Genomic DNA, 12921 nt, shown 5'->3' with positions numbered 1-12921 from the left:
ACTCTAGCCTTTAAATAGACCTCCTTTTTAGACCAGTTGATCTGCCGCTTCTTTTCTTTCTCCTATGTCCCCCCCTCCCTTGTGGAGGGGGTCCGGTCCGATGACCATGGATGAAGTACTGACTGTCCAGAGTCGAGACCCAGGATGGACCGCTCGTCGGGACCCAGGATGGACCGCTCGCCTGTATCGGTTGGGGACATCTCTACGCTGCTGATCCGCTTCAGATGGTTTCCTGTGGACGGGACTCTCGCTGCTGTCTTGGAGCCACTATGGATTGAACTTTCACAGTATCATGTTGGACCCGCTCGACATCCATTGCTTTCGGTCCCCTAGAGGGGGGGGGTTGCCCACATCTGAGGTCCTCTCCAAGGTTTCTCATAGTCAGCATTGTCGCTGGCGTCCCACTGAATGTGAATTCTCCCTGCCCACTGGGTGTGAGTTTTCCTTGCCCTTTTGTGGGTTCTTCCGAGGATGTTGTAGTCGTAATGATTTGTGCAGTCCTTTGAGACATTTGTGATTTGGGGCTATATAAATAAACATTGATTGATTGATTGAAAGACGCTGAAGTAAAAACTACCACAGAAAAGAGAAAGAAGCAGAAACATTTAAGGAAAGCGTGAGAGTGTGAGGAATTGGCTTTTTATTTCTCAAAGCTTTGACGGGCAAATCGGCACACCTTGCCTGCCATCGCCATGGCGACACATTGCTGAAAAGCCAACAAAAGGATCATGTTGTGCTCTCTCATGTTTAAAAGTGTGCTTCTAATAATAATGACTAATAAATGCATGATGCTGTACGTTTGCAATAATCAATAAACATCCAGGCTTACAATTTGGCAAGCTTTGACTACTTTGACACTTTGTAAGATGTGTTGGTACAGTACATGCTTTTCATTGGACGACAACGACTCGGCTCACTTTTTGGCAAGCATTAGCTCACGTCTTAATTACTTAGAGCAAGAAATCTTACACCGACAAAGCAGTGAAACCATGGATTTTAATCCAAACAATCAACAACAAATGATCATTTTAATAAAGAATTGTTGACATTAAAAGTAATTAAATAAGTGCATTATATCATTAATTTGGTATTATAAATGCAAGAAAGGTTAAATAAAAAAAACGACATAATTATAAAAACTCAATAAATACATATATATTATATCACTAATAAATGTAATACTTTGCTTTAAATTTTAAATATTTTTCAAGTAACATAGATTTTAAATGAATTACAATCACTTTCTGGGGTTAGAATTTAGCCTGATTTTTAAAAAAACATTTCTTAACTTTCACTATTTGGTTTCATATTCCTTTCTGCACAGCTGTGTATTTGTTTAAATAAGTGTTCATAGAGTATCAAACAATGGGAAACTATATATAAAAAAACAAGCTGCTTTGAATGCATCAGCCCAAATGAGACTGCTAACAACAATGGAGAAGAACAAGAGTCTCCTCTCTTTATCTTTCTATTGGCCATAGTTAGTGGACTGATTTCATCCAAGAGGAGACTGAGGGAAAGGTGCAGCCAAGTGAAGACTGGAGTATAATACTGCAATGTCCGAAGCTATGGCAAAGCAAAGGGCTAATATAATGTTATGTGTCATTTCTAGCGGCGTTTCTTAAAATGCAGGGGTGATGATCCGTTACTTACTATCAAAGATTTGTATAGGAGGGCTATTAGAAAGGTTTAGTTTTGTTGAATAGAGTCTGATGATGAAGAGCACGTAGGAACATGAAAGAAAGAAGATAATCAGGTCGTCTCTGGCAGAGGGAGCGAGGGGGGTTGCTCTTCAGTGACCCCGACTATGGAGAGATCACTGTTGTTACGACTTTGGCTTTGGATCTGCTCAGAGAGGGTCTGCACAGCGGAACTGTCAGGGACAGCTGGAGACAAAGGTGAAGAAGCAGGAAAGAAAGAGGACAGGGAGTAATAAGTTAGAAATAAAAGGGAAGAATATAGTAGAAATCACACCAGAGATATAAGTGGGCTGCAACTTACATCCAGGGACCTCGGTCAGCTCGTTAAGAGGCGGAACTGTCTCTAACGTGTTGGCATATTTCTTGGCGGCCTGTCTTTGTGCATGACGTGCTTCGATTTCCTTTTTGGTCCTTGGGATCCGACATTTGAAAATGCAACACAGAGTGATCACTGGGGAGAAGACAGGAAAGATCAGTTGTTTGTTCAAGTAGTGAGATGTATTACATTGGCAATGATCGTCTGTGCATGTCCTCGTTCATCCACCTCATTGCATTCTAAGTGCATTCAACTGATCGCCACTTGAATGCTCGGTTTGTCGTAGAAGACATTTTGTCTTCCGTCCCAGCAAGTCTCATCAGTTCATGCTCGCAGATAAAAGATTTAAAGATGCTAGATCAATTACAGCGAGTGTTTCTTAACCATAGGGCCCACTAGAGGGGAAACAAAAAATGATGTTTCTCAGCTGTGGTCCGTACTCAGTTGTAATATACTTTACCACCACTTGTGACACTGTCAAACAAACAGAAGTCTGGCCTTAAATCAGAGAAGTTTCTTAAGCGCAAAAAATATGACTAAAGGGGTGAAGCTCTGTCTTCATTAGAACTTGAAAATGTACAGTTTATTTTTAAAAAAAAAACATACTTTTTTTATTTATCAATCATTAAGTTAAATTGTATCTATTTAAAATTGTATGAGTCCCTTCTATTTTAGCATATTTGGTTAGTGTTTGTTTTTGTCATCAGCTTGACCTAAGTCTTGATAATAATCTTTGTGATTAACACAGTGTTCTATATCATTTGACACGGTTTGTCCTGTTGCACTGTAAATAGGTTGGATAACATTTTTTAACAAGCTTAAAATAAAGAGTAAGTTTACTAATTCAGTGAAGATATTTGAAAGGTCCCACTCCTCACTGTAGTGAGAAAGTTGGGCCCTGAGATCAAAATGGTTAAAAACCGCTGACCTAAGAACACAGGTGTCCAAGGGCCAGATATATATATATATATATATATATATATATATATATATATATATATATATATATATGTATATATATATATATATATATATATATATATATATGTATATATATATATATATATATATATATATATATATATACACACACACACACACATCTAGCGCAGATTTAGTGAAAAAAATGATATATATATATATATATATATATATAGCACAGTTGACTATGCTACAAAGACAACATATTTGATTTGATGTTCAAACTGATTAACATTTTTTTTTTTTTGCAAATAATCATTAACTTTAGAATTTGATGCCAGCAACACGTGACATAGAAGTTGGGAAAGGTGGCAATAAATACTGATAAAGTTCAGAAATGCTCATCAAACACTTATTTGGAACATCCCACAGGTGTGCAGGCTAATTGAGAACAGATGGGAACAAATGGGTGCCATGAATGGCACCCATCTGTATAAAAGCAGCTTCCATGAAATGCTAAGTAATTCATAAACAAGGATGGAGCGAGGGTCACTAATTTGTAAGCAAATTGTCGAACAGTTTTAGAACAACATTTCTCAATGAGCTATTGCAAGGAATTTAGGGATTTAACCATCATCAAAAGGTTCAGAGAATCTGGACAAATCACTGCAAGTAAGCGATGATCATACGGACCTTTGATCCCTCAGGTGACACTGCATAAAAAACTGACATCTGTGTGTAAAGGATATCACCAAATGGGCTCAGGAACACTTCGTAAGTGCAAGTTAAAACTCTGCTATGCAAAGCAAACACCTTTTATCAAAAACACAGGAACGCCGCTGGCTTCTCTGGGCTCGAGCTCACCTAAGACGGACTGATGCGAAGTGGAAAAATGTTCTGTGGTCTGACGAGTCCACATTTCCAATTATATTTGGAAACTGTGGACGTGGTGTCCTCCAGAACAAAGAGGAAAATAACCATCCGGGATTGTTATTGGCGCAAAGTTCAAAAGCCAGCATCTGTGATGGTATGGGGGTGTATCAGTGCCCAAGGCATGGGTAACTTACTGTGAAGGCACCAATAATGCTGAATGGTCCATACAGGTTTTGGAGCAACATATGTTGTCATCCAAGCAACGTTATCATGGACGCCCCTTGTTATTTCAGAAAGACATTGCCAAGCCACTTGTTACAACAGCGTTGTTTCGTAGTAAAAGAGTGCGAATACTTTCCTGGCCCGCCTACAGTCCAGACCTGTCTCCCATTGAAAATGTGTGGCGCATTATGAAGCGTAAAATATGACAGCGGGGACCCCGGACTGTTGAACGATTAAAGCTCTACATAAAACAAGAATGAGAAAGAATTCCACTTTCAAAGCTTCAACAATTAGTTTCCTCAGTTCCCAAACGTTTGAGTGTTGTTAAAAGAAAAGGTGATGTAACACAGTGGTGAACATGCCCTTTCCCAACTACCTTGGCATGTGTTGCAGCCATGAAATTCTAAGTTAATTATTATTTTCAAAAAAAAAAAAGTTTATGAGTTTGAACATCAAATATATTTTCTTTGTAGTGCATTCAACTGAATATGGGTTGAAAATGATTTGCAAATCATTGTATTCCTTTCATATTTACATCTAACACAATTTCCCAACCCATATGGAAACGGGGTTTGTACATCCATCCATATGTGTACACACATATATATATATATATATAAATATATATATATATATATATATATATATATAAATATATATATATATATATATATATATATATACATACATACAAAGATATATACACATACGTACATACATACATACATTCACACATGTATATACATACAAATATATATACACATACATACATTCATTCACACATATATATAAATACAAATATATACACACATACATACACACACATATACTGTATATATATGTTTATATATATATATATATATATATACACACACACACACACACAAATATATATACACATATACATATATATATATATATATATATATATATACACACACACACACACACACAAATATATATACACATATACATATATATATATATATATATATATATATATATATTTATATATATATATATATATATATATATATACATATATATATATATATATATATATATATATATATACACACACACACACACACACATATGTATACATATATGTATATTAGGGCTGGGCAACGATTAAAAATTTTAATCGAAGTTAATCGCAATTTTTCTCCGATTAATCGCGATTAACTGCATTGTATACGCAAAGCCCAATAATGAATTCCAAAGTAGTGTGTAGTGCACCTTTATTGGAATATTCTCCCACATGGAAAAAAGTGCCAAAACATTTGTTGTCCAAACACAATTTAAATCAGTACTTGTTAAACAGTAGCAGTTAAATAGCATATTTTATGAAAATCTACTCAAAAAATGTAAATACAAACATTTAAATAATAAAATAAATGATAAATGGGTTGTACTTGTATAGCGCTTTTCTACCTTCAAGGTACTCAAAGCGCTTTGACACTACTTCCACATTTACCCATTCACACACACATTCACACACTGATGGAGGGAGCTGCCATGCAAGGCGCCAACCAGCACCCATCAGGAGCAAGGGTGAAGTGTCTTCCTCAGGACATTTAAGCTTATTTCCACTGCCAGGGCATTTAAGTTATCCTGCTTGTTATGGAAAATAAATATAATCTACATACAAATCTCTGAGCCACAATCATAACATCCGAACAGGCAATTTCTGAGGTAACAGCAGAAACATTTTTTTTATCAGGCATATTATGTTTAAAAAAAACTATATTATAGGTAGTGGGCTGTTTTAGGGAATTTTTGATCAAATTATCCGTAGAAGCAATATCAATTATGTTGTGTTTATTATGCGTAGTGCACTTAAAATAATTACGACCATATCTAGGAATTGATATGATGGGAATTTTCCGATTGTTTGCTTGGTGCTTTAATAAACTGAACGCATCATATACCTGGTACTATATTGTGATGTTATGAGCCAGGGAAAAAAAGAACTACCCTACCCAGCATGCAACAGGAGTGACGAGCATGCGCGGTAGCCCGGTATAGGTTGTGTCGCCATGACGGCATCTTGTATGTTGTGATATGCACGCTCTGAAAGCAAACGTTAAGAACTCAGCCAACACGCCTCGTCTGCATTATTCATAAATAGACAGACAACACATATACTCCGCTGCTTCACAGGCCGCTGGATGTAGCCGGCAAAGTATTCCCATGCTAGCTAGCCGGTCTAGCAAGCACGCGTCATTCAGTCCAAAACGGCCCGATCTATCCACATTCAGAATTGTCTGGCGGTCGTAAGTGATCCCGGAGTGACCACGCTGTAAACCAGCCATGAAATTTGCAGAATTGTCCGGTATTTTTGCCAAATGTTCCATCTTTACCAAGAGCCCCTCCACGCCGAAGCCCGTCCGGGCGCCATCTTTATAAGAAAAGGCGTTAACAAAATAAAAGCATGTAAACAACATATGCAAATGTGCGATAAAATAATTGTCGGCGTTAATAGATTGATGAGTTAACTCGTAATTAATGCATTAATTTGCCCACCCCTAATATATATATATATATATATATATATATATACTAGGGCTGGGCAACGATTAAAACTTTTAATCAAAGTTAATCGCACTATTTCTCCGATTAATCGCGATTAACTGCATTGGATACGCAAAGCCCAATAATGAATTCAAAAGTAGTGTGTAGTGCACCTTTATTGGAATATTCTCCCACATGAACAAAAGCGCCAAAACATTTGTTGTGCAAACACAATTTAAAACAGTCCTTGTTAAACAGTAACAGTTAAACAGCATATTTTATGAAAATCAACTCAAAAAATGTAAATACAAACATTTAAGCTTATTGCCACTGCCAGGGTATTTAAGTTATCCTGTTTGTTATGGAAAATAAATATAATCTACATACAAATCTCTGGCGGTCGTAAGTGATCCCGGAGTGACCACGCTGTAAGCCAGTCATGAAATTTGCAGAATTGTCCGGTATTTTTGCCGAATGTTCCATCTTTACCAAGAGCCCCTCGACGCATCCGGGCGACACCATCTTGTTAAGAAAAGGCGTTAACAAAATAAAAGCATGTAAACAACATACGCAAATGTGCGATAAAATAATTGTCGGCGTTAATAGATTGATGAGTTAACTCGTAATTAACGCATTAATTTGCCCACCCCTAATATATACATATATATATATACATATGTATATATATATCCACACACATACATATATATATATATATATATATATATATATATATATATATACATATATACTAGGGGTGTAACGGTACGTGTATTTGTACCATTTGAACCATTTGGTACGGGGGTTTCGGTTCGGTTCGGAGGTGTACCAAACGAGTTTCCACACGGACATATCAGGTAGCGCACCGCACGTTGTGTGAACAATGCAGAGCGAGGAACAACACACGGCAGGCTAGTAGCGACCAGGCTAGGACAACATGCAAGAGCCAGAGTTGGAAGACCCTCCTGCCTCGTTAACATCTCCCCTTTGGGAACACTTCTACCAAAGACTATAAAAATGGGACCCATTACCTCCCTGCCTGGCACTCAGCATCAAGGGTTGGAATGGGGGGTTAAATCACGACAAATGATTCCCGGGCGCGGCACCGCTGCTGCCCACTGCTCCCCTCACCTCCCAGGGGGTGAACAAGGGGATGGGTCAAATGCAGAGGACACATTTCGCCACACTTAGTGTGTGTGTGTGTGTGTGACAATAATTGGTACTTTAACTTTAACTTAACTTCGCCGTGCGATACAACAATGGAGGACGGAGGTTTGCCGACATTGTTCTGCAGCAGTAGGGTATGCTTCTGCCAACACGTCAAACATGCTAACCCCTTTGAAGTATATATATATATATACATATATATATATATATATATATATATATACATATATATATATATATATATATATATACATATATATATACATATATATATATATACATATATATATATACATATATATATACATACATATATATATATACATATATATATACATACATATATATATACATATATATATATACATATATATATATATACATATATATATATATACATATATATATATATATACATATATATACATATATATATATATACATATATATACATATATATATATATACATATATATATATATATATACATATATATACATATATATATATATACATATATATATATATATACATATATATATATATATACATATATATACATATATATATATATACATATATATATATATATACATATATATACATATACATATATATATATATATACATATATATACATATATATATATATATACATATATATATATATATATATACATATACATATATATATATATACATATATATATATATATATATATATATACATATACATATATATATATATACATATATATATATATATATATATATATATATATATATATATATAATGTACTGGGGCTTCACGGTGGCAGAGGGGTTAGTGCGTCTGCCTCACAATACGAAGGTCCTGAATAGTCAGGGTTCAATCCCGGGCTCGGGATCTTTCTGTATGGAGTTTGCATGTCCTCCCCGTGAATGTGTGGGTTCTCTCCGGGTACTCCGGCTTCCTCCCACTTCCAAAGACATGCACCTGGGTATAGGTTGATTGGCAACACTAAATTGGCCCTAATGTCTGAATGTGATGGTGAATGTTGTCCGTCTATCTGTGTTGGCCCTGCGATGAGGTGGCGACTTGTCCAGGGTGTAACCCGCCTTCCGGTTGTAGCTGAGATAGACACCAGCGCCCCCAGCAACTCCAAAGGGAATAAGCGGTAGAAAATGGATGGTACCAAAATTATTTCGATACTTTGGTACTTTTCTAAATAAAGGGGACCACAAAAAATTACACTATTGCCTTTATTTTATCCTACAATCCTATGGTACATTAAACATATGTCTCTTATTGAGAGTTTGTCCTTAAATAAAATAGTGAACATACATGACAACTTGTCTTTTATTAGTAAATAAGAAAACAAGGGATCCTAATTTAGCTGCTGACAAATGCAGTAACATACAGTATTGTGTCATTTTCCACTCTATTATTTTGTCAAAATGATTAAGAAGAAGTGGTAGAAATTAATTATTAATGTACTTGTTCATTTACTGTTAATATCTGCTTACTTTCTATTTTAGCATGTTCCATCTACACTTCTGTTAAAATGTGATAATCACCTATTCTTCTGTTGTTTGATATTTTACATTATTTTTGGATGATACCACACATTTGGGTATCAATCCGATACATAGTAGTTACAGGATCATATATTGGTCATATTCAAAGTCCTCATGTGTCCAGGGACATATTTCCTGAGTTTATAAACATGATATGCATTTTAAAAAATGAAAGAAGATGTTGTGATGCCAAAAAATATCGATGTAATAATATAAGTATCGAGTAGATACGTAACTGTACTTGGTATCATTACAGTGGATGTTAGGTGTATATAATATATTTATAGATATATAATTATTATATATTATATATTCAGAGGCGGTATAGTATCGAATATGATTCATTAGTATTGTGGTACTATACTAATACTGGTATACCGTACAACCCTAGTATCAGCATTGTGATGTTAAAAATGCGAGCCATCTCCTTGAGTCCAACATGTATATTCGGGTTTGCACTTTTTGCAAGGCTGTAAGACCATGCTGGAATCCGTTTTGTTTGTCGTGTGAGCTAAAGTATATTATATTTTGTCTTTTGGTATGTTTGATGGACTTCTACAAGGTTATTACTTGCTGTTTGTTCACTTGCTGCATGGCTGTAAGACAGATGGGAGATTTACTTGGTGTATAGTTTCTTCAAATAAGCTCGTTAGGTTGCATGTGTCTAGAGTAAAAGCACAGATGCAGAGTTAAACCTGACAAGGTGGTAAAAGTAATGTGAAATAACAACACAACCTCTCTGGAGACAGCGCTTTGCTGTGAAAGGAATAGGAAAAAGTGTCTGACATTCAACAGAACACAACCCTTTTTTTCAGGTTAGATCCAAAGCAGTGACCTCAATTAGATCAATTGGGTTGTGCTGAAGTCATAAACACTTTTGTAATATGACTTTTGAATTTAAATACCTGTTTTTTTTGTATGTGTTCATCTGGAATTAAGTGGCCTTTAACAGTCAGTACCTGGCACTCACACAGTGAGAAAAAGACTCACAATGCCAACACACCACATCAGAAAGTCATTTCCAAAGAAGTATGGGTAGCAGAAATATTTAGTCATGAGGTGAAAAACTGAAAAACATCACAGCATGTATCGTACATTCACTTGCTATACTGTAACATGTGGTGCATTGACACGATACTGACCGACGGCTAAAACGAAGACGGAGAAGATGCCTATGACCTGCCATAAGCGCAGCCCCCAAAACACGACGGTCTCTGATGTGACTGGGTCGGGCTTCTTTGGGGGATCCGTGGGTAGAAGCTGAGGGAGGGAAAAAAAAGGAAAGTACAACAATAAATCAAGGATTTACCTAGTAAACACACAAGGTACTTTTTTTTTTAGGTAAGTTTCAAACTAATATGCAAACAAAGGAAATAAAGTCAATACATTTTCATGGAAATACAGAAATTACTTGACTGCACTTAAATGTAGAATATATGTAGAATATATTTATATTATTCATATATTATATATATAATATATGTCATATATTATTTATTATTATTATTGTTAGCGAACTGTGGTGCTGAATTTCCCCCAGTAATCAATAAAGTACTTTTTATTCTATTCTATTCTATTCTATTATTATTGATAAATTATTGCTACAAATTAGTATTGTATTTGTATGTTTTCTCAATTTCTCTGTAGATTTTTATCTTAAATATGGCTAAACTGGGATTTGGTTGAAGTTGTTTTTTTTTTTTTCCCATTAGACAGATTAACAGTCTGTTGGATTTTGTAAATAATCATAATAATTAGCTTCGTTGTCCCTGAGAAGAAATTTGTCTTGGACATAAAGACAGTGTTTTATACATACATACATACATACAGTTCATCCGACAATACAGTGACGACAGTAAACAGTGCGCAGGTATATCAGTTAGTTACATTACACTCCCCACGTATTGCACTATGCCAAAATGAGATAAAAAGTTAATAAAAAAACAAAAAATAAATCCAGAAATGCACTAAAAGTGCATGTATTTAATTTATTCTGGGCCTGCTGCAATGCAAGCGTCCAAAGCATGGGAATGCATAGTAGGCAGCCCATATTAATTATGTTTGGACTTATACTTTAATATTCTGCTTACTGCGCCCTGAACTGCAAAAAGTCAGGGTAGGGCACAAAAACAAGAAAAAAAAATACAAAAATGAGGGGTATTTTACTTGAATCAAGGAAAATTATTTGCCAATAGAACAAGAAAATTTGGCTTGTCAAGACTTTCCAAGACAAGTAAAATTAGCTAACCTCAATGAAGCCCAAAATACCTTAAAATAAGTTTATTCTTACTCATAAGTGCACTTTTTTTGATAGGGGAAAAAAAAAGAGACATTTTTTTCTCAATATGTTGAAAAATATTCTTAAAAAAAAGGAAATGCTAGTGCCTTTATCTCGACATTATGATATGCGCCCGGCATTACATTTCTTGAAACCTGCAAACTTATACTTACAAGTAGTTTATTTTTCTTAATGAAAGACATTGAGGCAACAGCTTGTTACTACGAGCCGCTCAGGCAAATCATATTGTCTAAAAATGCATTTTCCCATCAATAACATGACATCATCGCACCAAGTGCATGCTCTTTCAGTTAATAAGTGCATGAGGAGTATATATATACATATATATATATATATATATATATATATATATATATACACACACACACACAGCCCGGCCCCCAGCCAAATTTGTTTTTATTGTAATGTGCATGAACTATTTCAGTTCAATATTGTTTGAAATGTCACATCTTCTATGTTTAAATAATAACTGTTAGTTTACTGTACTGTGCCAACTGAACTACTATATGAGTACGTCTTTTCTATTGTTTCATTGAAAATAAAACAGCAAAGTCCATTTGACTGTCATCTGTTTTAATTATGAGACACAATTGTGCCAGAGTCATTTTTTTTCATGCTTGAAATAAGAAATTATTACCTTAAAAAAGTAGTTTTATACTTGTGAGTGTTGATGACCCAGCTTTGCAACAGTTGATATTGTAGTTTCAAGCATATTTTACTCAATATAGTTCATAAAATCTCAGCAACAAGCTGTAATATGTTACTGAGATCATTTAGGACCAAAAAACTTAAAACAAGTAAAACACTAACATAAAATCTGCTTAGAGAGAAAAAACTATCTTATCAGACAGAAAATAAGCTGTTATCATTCTTATTTGCGATGTTTAATTTTTACTTAGATTTCAATTTTTGCAGTGTAATGAATACAGGACGAACCGCTGCATATTGCATGTCGTCGAAGAGGTCTCGATTCTTGCATTTCGTTTTTTTGAACAATTTGTTTGACCATGGCAACGCTATTCAGAAAAATGGGCCCATTGATTTGGTTCACCACCTGTACATTGGGGTTTTTCTCAGGAAAATGCAGAAAACAGCGATATTACCTCTTCTTGTAGCTCAGCCATGCTTTCACGTAGCTCGATGCTTAATATCTTATTATGTTCACAGACTTGTCTACTTAATCCCTGGCTTTGGTTTTGACTGGATGGCCATCGTAAGGAGGCAAGCGTTGCCAATATTCCCATATTAAAGCAAATGGCGTACACTTAAATTTACTAGAGCAATGGTTATCAAATGGGGGTACGCATACCCCTAGGGGTACTTGAAGGTATGCCAAGGGGTACGTGAGATTT

At 35.3% G+C, this 12921-nt stretch overlaps 1 protein-coding gene across 2 annotated transcripts in view; it reads right to left on the bottom strand.

The window, feature by feature from the left end:
- The window catches only part of tmie (transmembrane inner ear), a 54315-nt gene that overhangs the window by 19892 nt on the left and 21502 nt on the right, over positions 1-12921 (bottom strand). Inside the window, exons 2-4 of one of the 2 annotated variants that reach the window (XM_061921128.1) lie at positions 10413-10530; positions 2002-2151; positions 621-1886 (exon numbers count right to left, since the gene is read on the bottom strand). In XM_061921128.1, the coding sequence (XP_061777112.1) occupies positions 1753-1886; positions 2002-2151; positions 10413-10530 (402 nt within the window). In that variant the 3' untranslated portion in view covers positions 621-1752. Of the gene's footprint in view, positions 1-620; positions 1887-2001; positions 2152-10412; positions 10531-12921 lie in introns of those variants that run through there. The other variant, XM_061921127.1, reaches the window with a different exon arrangement.

This window comes from Nerophis ophidion, linkage group LG14 (genome assembly GCF_033978795.1).
Source record: "Nerophis ophidion isolate RoL-2023_Sa linkage group LG14, RoL_Noph_v1.0, whole genome shotgun sequence".
NCBI lineage: Eukaryota > Metazoa > Chordata > Actinopteri > Syngnathiformes > Syngnathidae > Nerophis > Nerophis ophidion.
The sequence above is the reverse complement of the archived record's forward strand: the minus strand, read 5'-3'. Positions and strand labels throughout refer to the sequence as shown.